General features: G+C 40.6%; 1 protein-coding gene across 1 annotated transcript in view; it reads right to left on the reverse strand.

Moving 5' to 3' along the window:
- Positions 1–12,719, reverse strand: part of LOC104473870 (multiple epidermal growth factor-like domains protein 6) — a 150,379-nt gene extending 137,660 nt beyond the window's left edge. Inside the window, exons 1-2 of the mRNA XM_086754894.1 lie at positions 12,553–12,719; positions 11,788–11,897 (exon numbers count right to left, since the gene is read on the reverse strand). Of these exons, the coding sequence (XP_086611020.1) occupies positions 11,788–11,897; positions 12,553–12,719 (277 nt within the window). The remainder of the gene's footprint in view (positions 1–11,787; positions 11,898–12,552) is intronic.
- Between the last annotated feature and the right edge of the window lie 10,028 nt (positions 12,720–22,747).

A 22,747-nucleotide genomic window follows, 5' to 3' on the forward strand; every position in this document is an offset into this window, starting at 1 on the left:
AATTGAACTCTCAACTTGTGGATCTTTGCAGAGTCAAAGAAGTAATACACTGCAGACCCCAGCTTGGAAACCATCACTCACAAACAGTCCCTAGTTCTACCAGTACCACAATGTGCAGACAAGGTTAAGCAAGCATTACACACACTTTCCAGACGATGTTCCATGGGGTACAAAGGTCAAAAAAAATGAGAAAAATATTCAGAAAGCTTAACATCAACTGGCCAGGAAATAACCTTGGCCTTTTCAACTGTGGTTGCACTTTGAAGAGACTATTAGAAAGTACCTGAAGAAGCAGAAAATAAGTTTGAAATAACTGGATCTGAAGTTTAAGTCACAACTTCTGGCTTGGAAGATCACAGATAAAAAAAAAAAAAAAAAAAAAAAAAAAAAAAGAAAAAGAAAAGAAGAATGATGATGACACACAATAAAAATAAAAGAATTTCAGAGAATCACAAGGCTAGCACCTCCAGAGAGCATCCCACCTGTAGCTACCTAGTCCTCCTCTGCAGCAGAGGTGACAAAGCAGAAGTGACAAGTTTTATTTGCCTAGACAGATAAAAGCTGCACATTCTGTGCTTTATTATTATTAGAGAAAAAAGAAAGGGAGGCACCTAAGAATAAGCTTAAAAAATGCCTCAAGTCTGGAATTTGATTGACTATCATAGTTTTTTTTGTGTCCAACAAAACACACCATAAAGAGTGTCTATTCAGAGAACAGCAGCTGCCTGTGGAGGTTGTAGCTTCTAGTTTTAGTTTTCAAGACTCATTCACTTTAGAATTTGAAATTTTCCATTCTAAAAAAAAAAAAAAAATTGAAAAATATCAACCAAAAAAAATGAAAATATAGTTTCAATAGCCACATGTTATTCCATAGCATGTCAGCTGTGGTAGTCTATTACTGACGTATCATTGAATAAAACAAATTGAGTGAAACATTACGGTGCCTTCAGCAAATGTTTAGCCTTCTCCCTCATGTTTCAGGCTGAGATACTGCTTACTTCACAAGACTGCTACAGAAACGCAACCAAATCCAGTGTTATTGCCTTTCGAACTTGTTTAGCCACATGTTAATCACAAAAGCCACGCTCAGCATTACTCAAGTCACTTGTAATAGAAAACACACATGCACACACATTGCTGTTCAGTATGTTTGGCTATTAGATACCCTAGGACTTTTGTTTGTGAATGGTCTCATATTTTTGGGTGGAAACATAGAAAAAAAAAAAAATACTGCATGCCTGACATATCTGAGCAAGAGCCAGATAGACCAAAAAAAAAAAAACCCCAAACAAACCTCATACTGCAACCTCCCTGGGGAAATCTTTGTTCATTTTAATACTTGTTCAGTCAGCTGTCTCTGTGAATGACAAGGTTTTATCTCTAACATGAATGGCTTCGAAGGCTACTTGCATTATCCATTCTTCAGCAGCTGCTGCCGAAACCACAGGGTTGCAAATTTATAATTAAATCCAGCCGCCACTGCTGCGAGTTCGGTTGTAGCGAAGTGAGCAGTAACGCCTCGTGGTTGCTGGCAAGATTCTGGCTCCATTTCTAGACAATGTAATTAACTCTTCTGCCCCTTTTAGATGAAATAAACATCAGCACTGAAGAACGCTGTTAAATGACTGTAAAATAGTATTTATACAGAAGAATTCTGCTGCGGTCATTACACCTGAGAAAACAAATTTCTAGGCTGTTTCCAGGAAAGCCCTGGGAGGACGCCCAAGGAGACACAGGATGGAAGGAAGTTTCCTGTAGAAAGGAGATGTGAGAGGATACACATTAACAGATCTACTCTTAAGCCTCAAAACATGGCCTCTAGAATAAAGCAAATATCAAGATCCAGCTTGAGAGAAATACAGGCAAGGGCTGGAAAGGAACCAGGAAAGGAATCAAAGATAATTTCTTGAAGGCCATTGTCCATGTCTTAAACCAGACTTTGAGATCCAGTCCTGACTGAATAGCTGCACATGCACACATCTAGAGGTATACTTCCTTTTACAGTCAAAAACTCTTCATGTGTCAGAGTGTTTAGGTCAGCAAAAGTAATTAGCTACCTAAATTTGACTTTCTCAGTCACAATCCTTGAAGTGCTGCTCAAGGCAGCTCCATTTTCTCACTTTTATAAGAAATGCTGCAATGACAACGCCTCAAAAATAACTAATGGGAGTAAAATGAATCAGCAACAACATGCTAGACAACTGCCACTGAAGGAGAACGTAGCTTTGTTTGTGAAGAGTTCTCTTATCAGTCCCTCTTTGGAAACATGAGGCAGTCCAGTCACCTCTGAGGATGGGTGAGAAAGCACAGCAGAATACAGAAGCACCTCATCTCTGACACCAAGCAGACAAGAAGGTTAAAGAAAGGGGAGAACTGTCCATTGAGAGGGGAATGAGGAGCATAGCACCACCTCAAAATTCACTCTGCAAACCCCCCAAAATGCAACATCAAAAAAATCCTGCTGGATATTCTACCAGATTGTAGTTAAACTTACAAGTTATCCAGATGCCTTTTTTTTTTTTTTAAATAAACATAGGTTGCATACAGGGCTATACGAAAAGTGCATGAACTGGGTGTTGGCAAGTCTAGCCGCAGAACCACAGGCTATTTAAACTCACCTCTATTACCTGACCTCATTGCTTGTGATCTGGTTCACGTACCTCTGTGCTGCACTGAAGCCGGCAGGATACCCCAATAAATTTGCCAGCAGTCACATAAAGACCAGCAGGAATCACGAAATACGATCCAGATGTTTCTAGAGACTTAGGGTCTGCTCACCCACCTTTTGACGGAAGGAATAAGTGCATCTGCAAGCATCTCCGCACAACATGCGTCTTCACTACGGTTTGCTACCACATTTCCTGAACCAACATCAAATAAATGCCAGCAGCTAGAAAGCAACTTTCCTTCCATTATTTTTTTTTTTCACTTTTTGCAGCAAGTACAAAGCAAACAGCCTTTTGTACCAAAGACAATGAGGGTGAATTTGCTCTCAAGCGGCTACTCTTGGGTTCATTTACTCGTGACATATTTGTTTGCTGTTTCACCGCTGCCGTCTGTCTCCCTGTCGCTTGGTACTAACGGCTGCGAAGCCCAGGCGCTCAGGAGCATTTCAGCAAGATGGGCTGATTATTATATGCTGTCATATCTGGGTGAGAGCCAGTCATGATTGTTTTCAATCAGCGTTTTACCATTCCCATTTTAAGATGGCAAAGCTTTATTCTTTCCTGGCTTTTTAGCAGCTACTTTAAAGGGCTTTTTATCTGCAGAGTTTTGCATCTTACCGATGCTGAAAGGCGTTCCTGTAGGAACCAGGTGTGCGGGGAGAGGGAAGTGAATGCAGGGGAAGGGCAAAGAGGAAAGAACGGGAAGGTTGGAGGAAGCCACGCTTTTGGGTTTGGTTTTTTTTTTTTTAATCCTTCATAGGATCTTGCTTGTAACTGGAATTTATCTCCAAATTAGCTGTTATCCATCACTGGAACAGATAACGTCCTTTTATCTTAACCATAACTGTTTTTCTTGAGACATTATAGATAGCGTGGACCTTCTGCAGTGTTTTGTGCACTACATTTGTCTTTTGCAAGACTCTGCACAGAAAACATTCAATTCATCTTTCTCACAGGTTTCTAATCAGCTCCAGCTCTGTGACATTTCATATTTAGGTCCAACATCACAGCTGTATTAATTTGTGACTATATGCGTCTATAATTTGTTACCCAAACCACAATCTGTTTTAAGTGTCAGGATACCCATCCGCTGCCATCAGAGGGCAGCACACAGGAGACAGAGTAGAGAAAAGTACATCACCAGAAGACCAAACCCAGAAGGCATTATTCAATGACACCACATCACTGGTTTGAGAGACCTACATGTAGGGGTTGACACTGTGCATTAGAAACAGGTTTGTTGTTTTTTTTTTTTTCCTTTTAAAACATTTTAAAATCTAATATGAAGTTTATATGCTACATTGAGGCTGGAGGTGGGGGCAGAAATCAACCAGTGCATATTTGTTTCTCAGATTTTCAAGGCAATTAGATCACTGAAGTGCTGAAGGTGACCAGAGAGAGACCAGAATTTGCCAAAAGGTTACGTCAGAAGAGTTTACCATGCCAGAAGTGTCGTTAAAGTTGATAAACTAATTATGGACTGAAAAAGCAAGACACCAGTGTTTTTCTCTTCTTCCTACAAGTAAGACAGGATGAGATCGATTGGTTCTAAGTAGTGTAGGACACCACAGAAAAAAACCCAATCAATTCAGTTCACTAACTATAAATAACTGCTCTGATTAATACAGTAATTTTAAACACCAAAGGTCTGTTGGCATGCTTTCTCTTGCAAATACTTTTGATTAACCACACGAAACTGCCTAAAGCATTTGGTTTATATAAAATCCTTTATAAACTCACTTTTTATGCAAGTTTACCCCTGACAAAGCATGAATTAAAATTATGCAGTAAAAAAAAAAAAAAGCCAAACAATCCACCATTTCCAAGCATAAGAAACAGGAAAGCATACTAGTAGGACTTGAAATCCAAAAACATCTGAAGTTAAATAAGGGGGATTTTTCAAACACACATTGGGTAGTAGAACACTCTTAATACGGAATAAGAATCACCTGAAACCTCTGAAACAGTTGTAAAGGAACTGTGAAGTCTTCATTGTTGGAAAGAATTACAGCAGAGAAATACTCACTGGATTTGCGAATCACTTAGTTTAAATCAAGGGCTTTTGCATTTGTAGTATGACCAACTCATATTAAGGTTGTTTAAAACCTAGACTGCCTGCTATTTCATTGAATTAAAACAGTTTGCTTTAGAACTGGCTGAGACGTCAGCAGTGACTACTTCCCTCACGCAGCATCAAGCTTTAGTTGCTGCCACAAACAGCCTTCCATATGAGAAGTAAAGACAGCAAAGCACCATCCCACGAAACTGCCTCACGCTGCTCATCTCTCCTGCGTGGTTCACACGTGACAAACAGAAAGGACGTGCCACAGCCTACTCTTCACTTTTGATGAGACGAAACCTATCAACGCACACTCACGTTTTCAAATTTCACTTCTTGGAAGGGTTTTTGGATACTCTAGTACAACAGCACTGTTATTACTTTGACAAGTGCTAAAAAATAAAAAAAAAGACACTCATTACCACAGCCCCTAACGCAGGCAGAAGTGGCTGCACCATCCCGAAGTGCTCCAGCACATACCAAGCCAACAAGATGCTCTCAAGCTGTCAAGAGCTCACATGACACCGATGCTCCTTTACCGCCGTATGAAGGACCAAAGGCATCTTCACCCTCGTATTTGCTGCCAGCCAGTGCTTCTCAATCAGAAGAGCAGCAGAGTACAGCAGCCGAAGAGAAAGACATAGGACTGACGGACCATTTTTCCACGTTAAAAATTTTGTCTTTGGTGGGTCTGCATGGGAAAGACTCAAAGCCAAGACATGAAAACAAAATACCAGAACTCCTGACGACACTGAGGGCCTTGCTATCAGCAGCACTGCATAAACATGTTGAGAATTAATCGACCCTCACAAATACTCAAACATTATCTAGTTCCACTAGAAAACAAAGAACCATGAAAACTAAAGACGTCTCCATGAGTAACAGATCCATGGGAGTTTTAAGCTTGCCAGCTGCTACTTTAAGGGATCTACAAAGAATGAAAATTTGTAGCACTGTTTCATGGATATATACTGCCCTGTAAGGCTTGTCGAGGTCTTCAGTCTCAAAGAAGAAAAAAAAAAGTATCTCTGCGAGACACCAGAATGGCAGACAGGACGTGAATCAGAAGTTTTATCAAATAACTCTTTGCAGGAAGAAATATTCCCTAGAGGAAAATGAACAGAAGTTCTTTTTCACAGTGAATGAGAAACTATTTTTGGTTGCAAGAAGATCCATCAGACTTCATGCCATTTTAATCAACGGTTAAAAAAAAAAAAAAAAAACCAAAACAAACCCCACACCTTTGTTTTAAATAGTTCTGTAGTGTAAACTCCAATCTACTTGGACTAGGAGGCAGTGGCATTTTTCCGTTTGCTAGACTCTTTACTTAGTTCAATATCTTAATAGCGTGTGACTAGAGCTAAGGATGAGAGTGACAGCCAGTCAATGAACTGATGAGTATCTCTCATAAGCATTTCATTTTAGCTACCCATGCCGTGTGCATTTTGCCTTTATATACGCATTCCAATGCTATTAATTACTTAGGTCTCAAAGCACTTTACAAAAGGAACGAGCTATCATTATCAACATTTCATATACAAAGAAATGGAAGCACAGTGGTATAGTTTGCTAAAGTTATTGAACTCGTATCCAAGGTCAGTGGCAGGCGAAAACCAAAGCTCTTATCTCAGACATCAGGTGAGCTCTGCATTCAGCAGATCACACTGCCCCTCAAAGAGGTGGTAAACAAATCTAAAATACAACCTGCTGTACAGCAAAAATTTCACTACGGTGTAAAATTTAAATACATTGACACTTATTCTGTTAAAGACAAATATTGTGTTCGGCTTTCTTCAAACGGTTAAGCTAAGATGACAAACATCATGTCATCATGAGATTATTTTCCTGGCAAGTCCGCCCTGGCCGTTCCTTGCCTACTTTTAAACATCTTCAGAGAACACCCAGCTTCTCAGAGATGCTCAGTCGTAGTCACTCTTTCGCAATTACAGCAGTCTCTTGCCAAACATTTGGGGTTTTGTTTCAGACAAAATTATAAAGTTTGTTCAGGTTCTCACTTTTGCATTAAAAACAGCAGGTGGTGTTTGTAAAACCAGTAATAACTTGATGTTTGATGACAAAATGTGTAAGAGTCAAAACTAACCCCTCATTTTGCATTGAGCAATTTTATGTGCAAAGAGTAAATAAAGTTACCCTTGTTTGTAGTATGTGGAATGCTTTCACTAGCTGCGTGTTCAAGTACAAGTCCCAGGGCTGAATTAAACAAGCTAAGTGAAATTAATTTACCTCCATGTCCAGCTCAGGTGGCTAGCAGGGCTGAAACAAGATTACCAGGACAACTGGTGAATAACAACGAAACAGCACTGCAATAGATTTTACTCTAGGCGCTGGGTTTTACCATTTCTCTTTTTGGTTAGGAGCCTTCCCTCCCTTTCAATGCTCAAGAGAAATGGGAATCTCAACTTCCAAACAAGTTTTTTAAAAAATAGAAACAAATACATCTTGCAAGTTTACATTGTAATTGATATAAGTCTATTATTACATGACAAACTGCAGCAGACAGCGAAGCAGACAGCTCAATCTGTTACCGAATCCTTGTAATGGTTATATGAAGAGCTCGACCATTTCACTCATAAATCTTTCTTCTAAGTTTTTATTGCTGCTTGTGTGGGTAAAATAATAACACGATGGAGCAAAGTACACAAGAGATGCAATAATTCATTTCGAGTCACAATTCCATAAAGTTTGGTACAGGAACCATAACCCTTTTCAGCATCTAATCAGAAATAACATGGTGTTACAGGCTGCTAAAGCCCCATGATATCTTTAAAGAGTCATTAGATGCGACCGCACCATTTGTGAATAATCACCTCTGCTACAGACTGCTATGATGCACTGGGCTGTCAGAAGTCATCCTCAACGACTTTCTGCAGGACAGACCAGCACAAAGCAACCTCATTTCCAGCAGGCTGACGTACTCACTAACTTAATGGCAAATATAAACACAACAAAAAGGAAGAGTCAAATTAGAAGATTCTCACGGTGTATGTTCCCATTTCTTCTTCAGAGTAACTGGTTTTGGCATGATTTATTTCTTGTCTGTTGTCTGTGGATTGTAGTGCCCAGCAGGGAGATCGTGAGAGCCACTGCACAAGTGAAACTTTAGAATTAACTGTCAATACCGAACTAGAAAGAAGATAAGCAAAGAGGCTGGAGAGGGAGGATAGACAAATCAGGTACACGCAAAAATTTTTGCACAAATGAGCGCAGGTACAGTTATGAAATGCCCATGGTTCCTTCCTCTGCCCAGAGACTGACAAGCGGCCACAACATCAAAACTGACAGAAACCAAGATTACAACCAAGGATGCCCAGCAAACAGCTTTCTGCCTGTAGTTTGTGGTCTCATACCCAGTCAGAGCCCCCCTTCCCCTGAGAGGGCTACCTGAACACTCCTGCCACAGAGACAAAGGAGGGATGCAGCCCAGAGGTGCAAGGAAGTGTGCGTCTGTACCAAAGCCTGTCCCCTTTGACAGCTTCACACATCACGGTATAATCTTTTCCACTAACATTTTACAGCACACGTTCCAAAAACATAAACTGTTGTTTTCCTGGCACTCATCCATCCCACTGAATCAAAGCAAAAGCTGCTGGTAGGAGAGACTCCTTTTCCTTTGGGTTAAGTGTGGTAAGGAAACAGTTTATTTTACAGTAAAATTGCACAGGTAAGTAAGGAGAAGGTGACAGACTGACTTAATGATCATTTAAAACCACAATATATTACCATCGAGTAATGCAGTCCTATTAAATCCAAGCTGCTTTGAGAAAACCAGTATTCCAACACTGGCCAGAAAAAACAGAGGCGATAGCTGCTGGTTCCACAGTACACTTCCTTTAGTTTCGCTCGCAGCAAATACGATACAAACCTCATAAGCATCTGACTGGAGACACCAGCAATGGTTAAGGGGTCTGACACTCTAAGTTACCTCGCTTTTGTTAGGCAGGTGAATTGTCCCTAACATCCTTTCTGAAAGGAGGTTTTACCCTGCAGAATTTAATTTATAAACTCACTCCTGTCGGGCTGCGATAGCAGCTACTGTATAAACCTGAAAATGATGACTACTGAAAATCCATTCAAACCTCAGGAATCAATACAAAGAAGACAAACCACCAAGATAAAGTTGCACCCAACTGCAGGATACCTCACATTGTTTTTACAGTGTCTGCAGTCACCAGCCTGTGAAATAGAGACTGCACAATCTCATTTCCGTTTGAAAATCTGACCTGTGCTATCCACGCGCTGCACCCACATAATCTGCCTGTTGGGAATCCGTCACGGGTATTTCCAGGTGACAGAAGGAGGCTCAAAAGACTAGCAAAGACAATTTAGAATTTGCTGAGACTTACATTGCATTTGGTGAAAACTTATTGTACAGGCTCCTCAAATCCTGATCCTGCTTACCTTGAAGCAGCAGCTCCACTGTAAGTCAGCAACGAAGCAATCTGCATTGGCATCACTCTGCCTGGTACCAAGTTACACAAATAAACTTGTTGTTTCTACGGGCAGTAAGGAAATACACAACTACAGCATCACGCCTGGAGTCTGCTTAACTGAGCCGATACTGTCTGAAGGAAGATGTTGGCACATGCAGTCTGATGTCAGCAGAAGTTACATTGCAGAGCTCTGCATTTTATTTAAATGCTTGCTAATAAATGAAAAATATTATCTATGACCAGGCTTCCGTGAAAAAAACCCTGCTGCAATGTTTGCTGACATTTTGCATTTCCCACTTACCACACCTGCTGCAACTCCAGCGGCTTTATTACCTCCCCTGAGGGAGGCTGCTACCCACACACACAGCTGCTTTGGTGCAGGGAGCCCAAACAAGACCCAGTCCGTCACAGAAGCCATGGTGGAGCCCAGAGATCAGAATACGACGGAAGTTACCAAGCAAGCACGATACATGCCACGTGTCCAGCACAGAGCTTAGCTTTTCAGCTCTCAAAGGGATTGTTGTAAACAACTATGTTCCTTCTCACTTGTACTTCATGATGGACAAGCCAGGTGAGGATGTGAACATATTAGAATTTAAAAGCAAAAAACCTAAATGTTCAGAAATCTGCCTTTCTTTGAACAAAATACAACATGCTTCAGTTGAAAAGGAAATTATCATTTGTCTAATACAAAAGAAATTCTTTGTCCCAATGACAGCCTACTCTGAAGGAATGACTTTCCCCCTCCTCACTTAAGCCAAACAGATACAGTTCTAAAATTTCGGAGAGCTTTACACAGTATGTGATTATCTTATTTCACAGACTACAAAACAACCCATTGTGGACCTATGAGATTGTCAACCAATGTATGAAACAAAAAGATTACCATTGAGAGTAGACGATAGCCTAAGTCACACAGGATTTAGTCTATAACATGCCAGAACATAGTTACAGAAATGAAAGACCAGTGCATCACTTATTTCAAGAACAGTAGGAAATATTTGGCAGCGATTTGTAAAACCAGCCTTCCTCCTTTCAGATGCACCAAAAGTAATCTCATGAATAAACACATTTGGTTCATTTGCTACATTCTTTACCTACTGACTCAGAATTTGCTCTCACAAGGGTAAAAGCAACGCTGAGAAATTTAGCAAGAGTGCCACAAGAACGTGCGAGTTCAGAAGCAACAGGAAGATACTCCACTGGACACCACTGCTGATATTCAATGGCATCATCTACAACAGAAACCCATCTGATATCAATAAATCAATGTTTCATCTTGTTTTATTAGAATTCAATATCAAAAAAGACAAATTTTGGAAAATAAGAGAAAAATCAAAGAACAAGTTAGAGTGCAGCAGAGGCAACTTCAAGTCAGCATTAATGAAATATTCAAGTTTCAACAAATATTGCTAAACATGCGTTTTACCCCAAAACCAGAAGCAGTTGAGACGATTCACATTTGACTCACCATACTGGCAGCGAGGACCCTGAAATCCTGCAGGACACTGGCACACCCGGGATCCTGCTTCAGAACACTTCCCTCCATTGAAGCAAGTGCCAACAGAACACAGCACTAGCAGACACAAAAAGAATGACACGGGTTTTTTGTTGGTTTTGTACCAAGGATCCTCCAAATTGCCTCTTTCTGTCACAGTCCTGCTGTAACAGGAACTTCCAAATAAGAAATCCAGCTTTTTATTTAAGTGGAAAGATTAGAGTGCAACAGAACTTGCCAGAACTTTATATCGCCACTGGTGCTCAAATACATTTAACTCCTTTACACCAGCGACTAAAATACAGATTGTAAACATATTTGACCTCTTGCAACAAAACATGAGCAAACTAAATATGTAGATTCAGGCTGAAATTAACAGGAATATCTCTCTGGCTTGTTTTTGTTTTTCCAAATACAAAGAGAATCATAAAGGCAAGCTCTCTGAATGCATCCCTCAAGTTGGTATGAAGATTAAAAAATACACTTTCATACAGAAAATACAATTACTGACAAAACAGCATCAAAACCAAGCAGTGACTAAATTGCTGTCTTCTGCTCATGTCTTATAAACAATGGCTAAAGTGGTTCCTTATCATTTAAATTCCATCTTTTAGGAAAACATCCGATCACCATTAGAAATTCCTCATAGGAACAGGTTCTCACCAGGTGGAGAACCACAGGGTAGAAACACAATTGCTTCAATGGCAACAGCAGCAGTGAAAAAGCCAAAACCAGTTGACTACATGGTGAGTGCTTCGTCCAAGAAACAAGTGCCTTACAGCAGACTTCTTGGCATAATTTGGGTAACAGTAATAAATTTGGTTGGCCTGTAAAAGTCAGGGTGGCACAAAAATACTGCAACAACTGTAACCAAAAATTCAGTTTCCACTGTTCTGATTAAAATTAGAGATACTTGGTACTTTCACAAATGACAGCTTTTGAATTTTTAAAAGAAGTTTCTTTCTACATCACTAGGTTGCCTCCATGTAACTGGAAATCCCAGTTACAAATAGCAAGAAACATAAATCCATCTTTCTAGAAGGAAGCATCAGTAGGAAAGGAAGGCCTAAGGATCTCATCCCTCTTGGTTTGTCAGTTTTGCCATCAACTTACAGTGCAAACAGCCAGGTTCATTGTCACGCTGGACCCATCCAGGGCAGCACTTGTAGGCAGTCTGACGCTCCATTCTGTACACCTGCTTGTAAACGGTGTAGTACCCAGACCTTTGAGGACAGCAAGTTTAAGAGAATGATCACAAGTTTATTCAGCTTATTTACACCTCATCAGTAACAAACTGCATGTATACATCATACCTACTATACATTTTTTCAGCCTCTATCAGTAGTTCTTGTTAAAAATGAAACATTCTTGTTAAAATACAGCAAAATGCATCCTGATTACATCCAATAGCTTTAATATACTAGGTCCACATATTTTCCCATTAATTTGTATTCAGACTAGTCAAAGGTGAGTAATTTTGTTTTTCAATCAATCAATTTCGGTTTTAGCTGTAGAGGGAGTCAGACCTCCCATCAGTTCTAAATATCTGACAGAAATAGAAAGAAGTTCAATTTTTCAAGTAGATGACTTGACAGCTGGACTTCACCTGAAACAGGAGGAGACAGGAGCATTTTCTAATAATACAAAATTGTCATCTCAAGTCAGCCAAGTTTACAATATACCCAAAACACAGGAAAAAGTTGCATTTTCTGCTCAGCAATAACAGACTAAAAGTAAAGTCTCAGCAGGACACGATATATCCATGCCCAAGTCACACATATTTCAGGAAATGAAATAGTTTACAACTTCTCTCAAAAAAAAAAGTTTTGCACTAAGTTCAGTGCCAGAATTCATTTATAACGATAGATAATGCATTACCTTCTCTCATAGCCCATACACCACCTCCTCCCTGCGCAACCCTGCTTCCACATCTTGACCATACGGCTAAAGGCTTGAACGCAGGGCTGCTGGTGTCCCACCAGCACCAGCTCAAACACTGGGCAGACGTTTGGCCTTGAGGGAAAGAAAGAGATACGCTTTATCATTTCTAACACAAAATTTAGAAGTCTAGAGAAATAGCATAATTTTATATATATTTTATATATATTCAGACTATTATGTCAAAATACCACGCAAGGTAGCCTTCCCAATTAACAGAGTACATCTTTCATCTGCAGGTCTTCAGGCAGTTTACAAACATCATTAAACTAAGCCTGTGCAGAAAAGGCAAATACTGAAAGTGTGACCATTTTTACTGCTGAGCTAAATACTCAGAAGAAACCCCGCCTGCCTAGATCAAAGCCACTCCACAATATTCCCAGCACTGTGCAGAAGGCTCTCAGTATTCTGCAGAGGCCAGCGGTCCTGCAAATAACACCCGGAACGGGAAACCCAGCCAGGTGTCCCAAAGGTACAGCAGCTCCCCAGCTAAGGGAACACTTTGGATGTCCACCTCAGGGTAACGAGGACCTTTGCCCAACAAGGACACTCCAGTAGAAAAACAGATCAGACTTCAACCAACCAACCAACCCCAGAAGGAATTCCAGGTAGCCTAGGTAAAGGAAGTTAGGAAAAAAAGTCCGCAAGTGCATGCTATGGTTGTCCTATCTCACCACGGAAAGTCATAAAGAATACGTTTGTATTAGAAAACCTTACATTGACAGAAATTAGTTTTCTGAACTAGAACGCCTATTTCTCCCAGGCTTTGGAGGAACTAATCTCCACCACCCTAAACCACGCTTTCAGTAGACATCCCTCCCACGTTGCTCCATGTTCTTCCTCCTCCACGGCAGAGTCCATTTTCTATATTGCTCCTTCTTTCCCATCCCTTGAGGCTGCCCCAGCTGCAGCTGCCAACACCACGAAGCCAGGCAGACGACGGTAGCAGTGTAGTTTCAGATTGCCTTAAATTCCTCCAGAAACCACTTTCCCTCCGCATTCCCATGTCATCTCCAATACTTCACAATCCTTCCCGCGTGTCCCAGCCACCCCTTCCCTCTCAAGTTACCTCACCATTTAACATATTTAGCTTACGTTCAGAGCAATTGTTCCCAAGCCATTCTTAGCGCGAAGCCTGCTGTTTGTTTCACGTCCAAAGGAGGTCTTTCTAGGCCCAAAATCTTGCCTGCTTTTTTTTCCGTTACGTCAGTCGGTCTAATAAAACCCTCGCCTTACTTAGCAACCATGCCTCACTTAGCAGGCTTTTTAAAATTACTCTCCCTCTAGTGAATAGAACATCACGTACTGATAATTCATGCATATCTCCTTTTATTAGAATTGCCTAAAACTTTCCAGATAAAAGTACATTCATACGCATCCCTCTTCCATAAATAAAGAGAGAAGTTGACAATTGTGATGACATACTGAGCCCACCCTGTAAATTCTTACTCGTGTGATATTGCCATGTTTCCAGGAATAGCTCTATTGACTTCTATAATATAGTTAATAGGAACAAAGCAAGCCAGCAGCATAAAGTCATATGTTTATTAAGATTTATTCAAAGTAAGCCATTCCTCCTAGATGCCCTTGGGATAAATTTAAAGGCAGATATCAAAGCCTCTGCTACACGATAATTAAATCACAGCAATTGCGTAACATGCCATCCTCCGCTGGCAAAGCTGGGAAACGAGACGTGCCCTCTCCAACTATTCACCATCTTCACAACTACCCCCACACATACACACCACACCAGTTTTGAAGCCATCTAATTCATTGCTCTTTGACGTGTTACCTCTGAACTTAAGAGTTTCTTGACCAAGACTAGAGCTATTGAAAACAGAGTTTTTCATTCCAGCATTCTATGAGTTAGAGGCCATCCAAGACCAACCTGAAACCTCAAGTGGATGTAAAGGTACGTGCAGAGAAGGAGAGATCCATTTTCACCTCCCATGCCCTTTGCATTCAGAAGATATTCCTTAATGGGAGTTTAAGTGTTAAAGCAAGCAAACCACAGGAATGCGTATTATGTTCTATGATTTGATTGATGCACCAGTCGCTTAAAACCTTTTTACGCCGATGCTCTCTGTTAGCCAAGACTAACACCAAGGCTATTATTAGCTTGTCAATCTGACTCGGGCGAGCCAGAAAGCTCTCTTAATATTTGCATTAGGAGACTGCCCTTTAAACAAAGACACCCTACACACTTCCAGCTCAAGACTTAAGATTCTGATGAACAGATAATTAGACCAACGCGAAGCGAGAGCGGCCTTGGCTAATCGTACGGCTGCGATGCCCGTGAACCGCTGCACAACGGGAACAGTTCAGAGAAAATTAAAAGCATCTCTAGGCGGGATATAATTCACTTCTGTGTTTCAAATTTAAGAAGATAGCCCTTTTTACAAAAATGCAGTAAAAAAAAGCACCTGTGGACGTGGATTAAACACAGAGATGGCAAACTTGGCTCAGGAGGTCCCTGAGCCTCAAGCAGTTATTCAGGCAAAGTCTCACTGCATGTTCACCCCTTTTCTTAATTCTCCTTGCTAGCCACTTGCTGCCCATTCCAGGAAGCAGCCCACAAGCTCAATGGCTTTTGGTCTCACTCACCCAGCATCTCACAGCGTTTGGACGTACAGGGAGCATCCTTGAAGTCCTCAATGAATCACTGCCAATTGTGGTCACTTTCTTGAGCTGCCATTCTACATCTTCCACCTCAAGCTGTCACCACCACCACTAGTATCACCTTAACCGACCTCCTGAGAAGGGACTGCAGCCCTTCCCATAACTCGTGGCAGAGAACAGATGAGTTTTATCCCAGCTCATGATTCTGCAAGTCTGAGAAGGATATCAGTGCAGCCACCTCTTTTACGCACACTAATACAAGCATAATTAATTTTATATAGCAATAGATGAGCTCTTATGATGAAGTGGACACGGTTTTCACATTACAAAAGGAAAAGACAGTTACACGTACAGGCTATCTGCTTGTGGGAGCAGAGAGGCAGTTTTCCACAGACACTCCCAGCACGTGTGGTCCAAAAAGTGACAAACAGAGGTCAGGAGATGGGAGGACAACGAAACACGCAAGCGCTAGAAAGGGAACAGCTCCACCATTTCAAGAGGTACATCATATCTCTGCGACAGGGATGTCTTCTTATTCCGCCTAGCAAGATCCTAACACCTGGCTCTCTGAATGACAGTTCAAGTAAATCGCTCATTCTATCAATCCACTTTTTTTCCAGCTCAAATCAAGACGCTAAAGGTTGGTAGATTTAATGGCAGCGAGAGAGCAAACACACATTAAGACATCCCCAAAGGTTTCTTTCAACAGCGCAAACTTTAAATCAAAACATTAATGAGTACGCAGCAAAGAATGACTTGGCTGTCTGATTTTAGGCCTTTCCACAGAGACTAAGTGAATGACACCACTTGCACGCTAAGCCAGAAGGCTGTTAACATCTTCCTAAAAATGAGATGCAGCAGCGTGCATTGCCTCAGCTGAAGAATTTGCAGCCTGCACGCTATTGATCTCCCTAAGAAACAGTCAATAGTTGAAACCTGTCATAAGCAGCAACTTGCTGGAATCCTCTGTTTCCAGAACACTAATTGGTCAGGGCTCCTTCCCTTTATGCTGTTATTAAAAGTTTAGAAAAAGCACAGTCTATAGGCTTTTCCAGACGTAGTTTGAAAAGATCAAATGAGAACTTTCCTTAAAGAAACCGAGATTACAGTCAGGGCTAAATTCTCCACTGCTGTGATGGCAACTAGTGGTTTTGCTCTAGAGATACACTGATGTTCATCAGAACATAGCTGAACATTGGTACCACGGCTTTGGCTAGAAAATGGTCTGAATCTCCTCACACCTCCAGTCACCCAAGCAAAACACCTCTATCTCCTCACAAAAGAGATCTCTAGAAAGACAGGTGGGCATCATGCAGAAACACGCTGCACAGTATAGAAGAAGAGGTCAGCAACGTGATGCTGTATGCAAATAGGATGTGGATTTGAAGTCTGCTATAAATATTATCTCAAGTGGAAACGACAGAAAAGCAAATATAATCTGAATGCAGAAAACAAAAGACAAAGTTAGAAAATAGGCCACAGAAACAAAAGGTCCAAAGAACACGTTACATTTATTTATTTATTTACATAAAAGCAAAGATATAGATAAATTTTGTCTGCAGATCAGCAGCAATAATAATTCACAGCAACAATAATTCACAAAGGCTGGAATGACAGAAAAGGCTTTTCTTGCTTTTTAAACTGCCAAACTCCCCTTTCTTCCTTCAATCTATTTTAAGGCTCATTTCCCCACATTTCCCAGATAAAATTCACCAGCACTGCCAGAGACAATTAGGACATCCTGCTCCCTTGACCACTAATCAATCCCTGCTCTCTCCTGATCCCGTATCAATATCGGTGATGGTTATATGCCCTCTGGGACACGGACTGTAAGCACCGAGCTCATTTAGATTAGGTCTCATTATCACTACTGTTCTCCGGATCCGCGGACGGAGGTCCACCACAGAAGACTCTCCTAACCCCACAGGTTACTAATGCACTGCTGTGTCTTCTTCACATCCTCTCTCTGATTAGACAGAGCACCTAAATAACACCAGAGTTCTTTCAGCCTTTGTGCACTCCACCTAAAGTAAGAGCAAATCGATACAAGATGATTAATTACAGACTCAGCTATTACAACAATAAGATTTTTTTAGTTCCTACTGCTATCAAAGTGTAGCGTCTGTCGTTTAGCTTCTATTTAGCTATCTTCCTTCCTCCCTCAAGACACAATAATCTATTTTGGTTAGCAAGAAAAGCAGAAGATAAACACGCACATCAGGATCATTTAGCTACGATTTGCCAAGTCATCTTTTTTTGCATTTTAAATCAAGCAGCGATCAAAAAAAACCAAAACGACAGCGTCACATAGCCTCTGTTCCCAGCAACATCCAGTTTTATGGTTTCTTCTACTGGCTGACCTCTGCAGGCACCAAGTGGCATCTGCAGTATCAGGTAAGTCATCCAGCAAAGCACAAACCCACAGCACGGCAAATACAGCACCAGCGTTGAACACACAACGCTGATGACCTCCAAATACCTGTCTGCATGCGTGTGCATTACTGGTATCCACTGCACCAACAAACCCTGCTAGCACAGGGATCACTTTACAGACAATTTATGGACCTTTGTGTCCCAGGGATCCAACTCCAATGTAATTGGAAAGCCACAGCAAAGGTCACATATAAGGAGGCTAAGAATCAGTTTGCATGTACTCATTGTTAAGACAAAGGAAATAATTGTCCAGAATTCAGGCAAAACTGAGTGTTAAAAATCATGAAATTATAAGAGGAAAGCATCAAGTAGCAGCAGTCATCTCTAGATGAAATTTCACATTAACTACACTCATCTCAGTTATCATTCCACTGCAGAAGAATGAATAATAAAAGTCACTCCAGTAAATCTGCCAGGTACACACACTTGAGCTTCTTTTGGCAAAAAGGTACAGGAAGACATAATACCAAAATATTAAAATAAAAATCACTGAAGAACATCCTACCACTGGCATCATAAGGAGAAAAAAAGCTCACTGTGGTTTACAGCAAGCATCGCTCTGCGTGACAGTGAAACTAGTTAGAAGGTATGAAATCCTCAGTCTCGCTTTGGCACCCAGGATGTAGGAATTGTTCCCTGCCTTTCTGGTGGATGTCAGATTTTAACAGCTTAGAGCCAAAGTCTCTTTTTTTTGAAAGCTCACTTTTGAAGTAACACATAATATATGCAAGAGAAGTCCCTACATGCCAATGTTTTAAGTGTTAAAACATTCCAAGTCTTTTACCCCCTGTAAATCCTTAGCTTGATACCATTGAGGCAAATGCCCACTTTATTTTTTTTTTTTTTAAACAAAATACTTTAATGTTACAAATTTGAGATACACTTTTTGTTACAAAACAATACGGTGCACCTTAAAAACCCTTTTTATCAGACACAGCCTGAGATATTATATATTTTCAATACTGAAATTAATTAGCGTACATAAAAACAGAGGCTGGACATGGCATTCTCTACTAAGCAACAATTTGCCTCAAGTTCTGTTCTGACTTACAAATGGGAAGTCAGCATGGTGTTTCTAATAAAGAATACAAAAAAAAAAAAACCCCTCCAAATGTCAGCACCCTGACTTAAATAACTTTCCTCTTTTCACACACGAGAGCAAATATTCACCCATAGGTCAAAGGCACTGAGAGAAATACAACTGAGTGTACAGCTCAGCTTGCCTACATATTATATCTGAAGACATACATCTTCTTACACAAAAGGCAAAAATCCCAGGTTTACCTCCAGAACAGTTAATGACTAGTTTTAAGCCAAGACCAGCACAGAATCCAAAGTATAAAACCAAGACTACATACGTTCAGTATGCAATTTTAAAGTGCTTTGATTTCGCAGTAATGAAAGGAAATTTCTTTCGCCTCAGAAATAAATTAAAAGCAATAGATTTTTAGTGAGAGCATAAGCAATAACAGGCTTGAATTTCAGAAGGAGGAAATCTATTACCTGTGTTCAAAGAGAGAAAGTATTTAATTGGGGAATAACACAAGCCTGCAATACGGTCTGTTAACTCTCCGAGAGCCAAAGCGTTGCTTCCATCAAAGGAGGTTCTGCTGACGAGGAAGCCAAAGGCCAGGTTTTACATTACCAGATAATCTTACCCATCCTCACCAGGAGGTTTCTTCAAACTTATTAAAAATATCGCACGTTCTGTGTCATATCTAGATCATGGCATGCCTAGAACTGTGATCAATAAGCAGCGCTGGATACAAACAACGCTCTTAGGCTGGTTGCTCTTTTCAAGAGTAACTTCAGAACTCAAATCCCAGTAGAAGCGAATGGGAGCAGGGACTGACCTACCTTAAAGTTGCAGATTTCAGACCCATACGCTACATATAAGCTGCTGTAATTATGTGTAGCAAGTTTCTAAACCTCTTGCAGGTACATTATGTGATATCTCTGATATGAAAACAGATACTTATAAAACTGGAAGATACCTTACAGTCAATCACGAGATCAAGCTCATCTTTTACAAACACAGCAACTTCAGGCTATTACATTCTATGCCCACGTATTTTCATAGTCTTATGGCTATTTCACAGTTTAGGAGAAAGTCTTGATCTCATTTTTCTCCTAAAGAACAGGAAAACACATCATAAATGAGGAAAAGAGCTACAGCATGATGACACTCATTCATTACCTTAAAGTCTCTTGTCAATGAATACACTGGGGGAGTAAAAAAAGAGCCCTTTAGCATCTGTTAAAAGACTAAATTCAAAATTAATTTTCTTCTAGAAACTCCGAAACAGAAGCTTTAAGTGCAAACTCTTAAAAAATGTGATTCTGTGTTACAATGCTGACCAGCATGAGCTCTATCTGGTGGCAAGATATTGTAGTGCAGAGGCTGGAGTGACTATTTCACGTTCAGCACGATGTTCACATTCACAAAGAGGAGAAACATCTCAGTCTTCAATATTTATTTTTCTTTCCTAACAACACCTACCAGATATTAAAGGACGGGAAAGGAGGAGGACACGGGTACAGGATGATGGGACAAGATTGCCGTAACTTTTCAGTCACAGCCTTTAAACCATGCTTACTAAAATCACGTTATCCAAACCTCACAGGCTGGAGGTAGCTACTGTTCCTCAACACTGAGGGTTTACTGCAACCCCACAGATCCCAGGCACACAGGGCTGTGAAGAAGTACTTCAGGTTTCAGCTGAAAAAAAAAAAGGTTAGGTAAAATTCGGTAGTCTAAATCAGAATTTGGCAGTGACTTTGGGTTGCCAGCGTCACTTCAATCAAGGTTTAAAAAGAGCTGATAAAGACTTAACTTGATGGAAGATACACATTTAAATACACCACAATGGCAAATGAGGTCCTTGTTTTCACTAGGAAGCCTGCAATCTTTTTCTCACTATCTAATCTGTGAAGATATGACATTCCGTTCAAAGAAGCGGAAGGAGATTCTACTACGTTACTCATTTCAGCTCCAGCAAATAAACCTACCTCAAACTCTTATTTAACACTAGGAATACAAACTTTCCTCACACCCGCAAATTGGCATCGCTGGAGGTGAAAATAAACAGCCAATATACCGAGACAATTTCTCACCAATAAATGATTACGCAACCTACTTTTCACATCATTTGGACAGTATTATGACAGAACTCCAGGCTCCAAGTTTAAGCTGTACCACCATATACTTTACAGAAGCATCTTTTTGCATTCCTTTGTTTTCTGCACTGTATTCCAACATATTCAAAGTGACATTCAATTTGCACTGTAGCAATCAAAATTCAGAAGCATCTCTTCGTATGGAAATGCCTTGTACACCAGCAGCTGATTTTGAAATGCATTCCAGTCGTCGCAAAAATGCGGACTTCACATTTTTATTACACATACTTGCCTAAAAAAAAAAATATATTTTTATTATATTACTTTGAAATATTGTCCATGACCACACCTGTTTGCAGTGAGACATGGTGCAACAATATTCCTGTATTTCTGTAATCCAATCACTGGTACAGTTAAAGGACAAAGTTTTCTTGAGTGTTGCAAATGTAGATACCATCTGAACGCCAGATTTTGCTTTTGGGAATACAATTTCTCTGGAGAAGCACAAGTAAACCTGCAGTGCCCCACAGAATTGAAAAAGCTGGAAAACAGTTACTGACCCAGGAATTCAGCTCTCAATCCAGGTGTTCCTTGGAACGTGACCAAATTTACTTGCTTATGGATAGAGTGAAAATATGCAGCTGCAACATCTGAGCAGTCAAAAAACCTGAACAAAATAGTTTTAATGCAAGACTGTGACTGGATCCTCTAAAATCAAATCAGAACTTGCAACGCCATCCTGGACCTGCAAAACCACAGAGCAAGTCAACGGGCTTCATGTTGACAGGGAGAAAGTTCATCCCATGGCTTTTCAAACAAGTCCTTGCTCATATGTCACTTGGGAACAGAAGAATCCATTCCTGAGGGCTGTTCTCAGTCCTTACCATGAAAACTAATGTTTATTGCACAAAGGGGGTTCCGAGCACATACCTCACAACCGCTCCTGCCTTTTGCTCTGTGCTGTATCGCCAGCTGTGAGCTAACATCTGTACTTTGAAAAGTGGCAGTGGAAAAGTGTATTTCTCTGGGAAAGGATTTACCGCTTCTGACAGCAACTCAAGCCATCTACTCTTAATTCTTATTTCTGCATTGTCCCACAACTACCCCCAGCCTTCTGTCGAGCACAATCCTGAAAAACTCAATGACAACCACACATCGCACTTACGGTGTCATTATACACCTCAATTTTGAACTACAAAGCTCACCACAAAGTGAGCTGCTAAAACGTGCTTTTTATGATGAGAGGTGGTTAATTCCTCATTTCAAGGTCTAAATAGCATGCTCTTCTGATGAAAACGGTATTTGCACTCTGGTTGTTCCGGTGTTCTCTAAAGTTCTAATAGAAGATCATCAAGGGCTAATTGTCTGGAAACACAGTTGATGGAAACAGCTAGTCATCCTGTAATCTGTTCTACATTAAATCTCCTCAGGGGGCCTGGAAGCAGAATACCAACAGCCACACAGATCCCTTGCATTTTTAGCTAGCAGCCAATACTCAAGTTTGCAGCAGAAGAAAAACAACTCCGAAAAATATCCTGTATATCCTCAGCCCCATAAGATCTCAATCAAAACAACGGTAAACGCTAAAGAAGAAAGCGTTTGGCATGGTATGTTTCAAGGGATACCTTTGTTGTTCTTATCCCATTGACTGCAAACAATCAATGTGAAACGAACAAAACAGAATTACTAGAAAAAGGTGACTGTCCTTTCGGACATCTCACTGTTTCTTGGTGAAAGCTGGCAGGCTTTTTCCCAAGGAATACATCTTGTATTTCCGCTTACATCAAAGGTAAAATCCTTAAGTAGCATAAAGAAAGTTGGGAGTAATATTTTTACTTGCCCTAGCTCAGGAAAAGCAGTAGGAATTAGAGTAATTGCAGGAATATTTTTTGATTGCTGCCGGCTAACAGTGCACTGCTGCTCCCAACGACTTGAGCCCAACGGTAATATCCTCACACAGTGTCAT

This window comes from Chlamydotis macqueenii, chromosome 9 (genome assembly GCF_036417535.1).
Source record: "Chlamydotis macqueenii isolate bChlMac1 chromosome 9, bChlMac1.mat, whole genome shotgun sequence".
Taxonomy (NCBI): Eukaryota; Metazoa; Chordata; class Aves; order Otidiformes; family Otididae; genus Chlamydotis; species Chlamydotis macqueenii.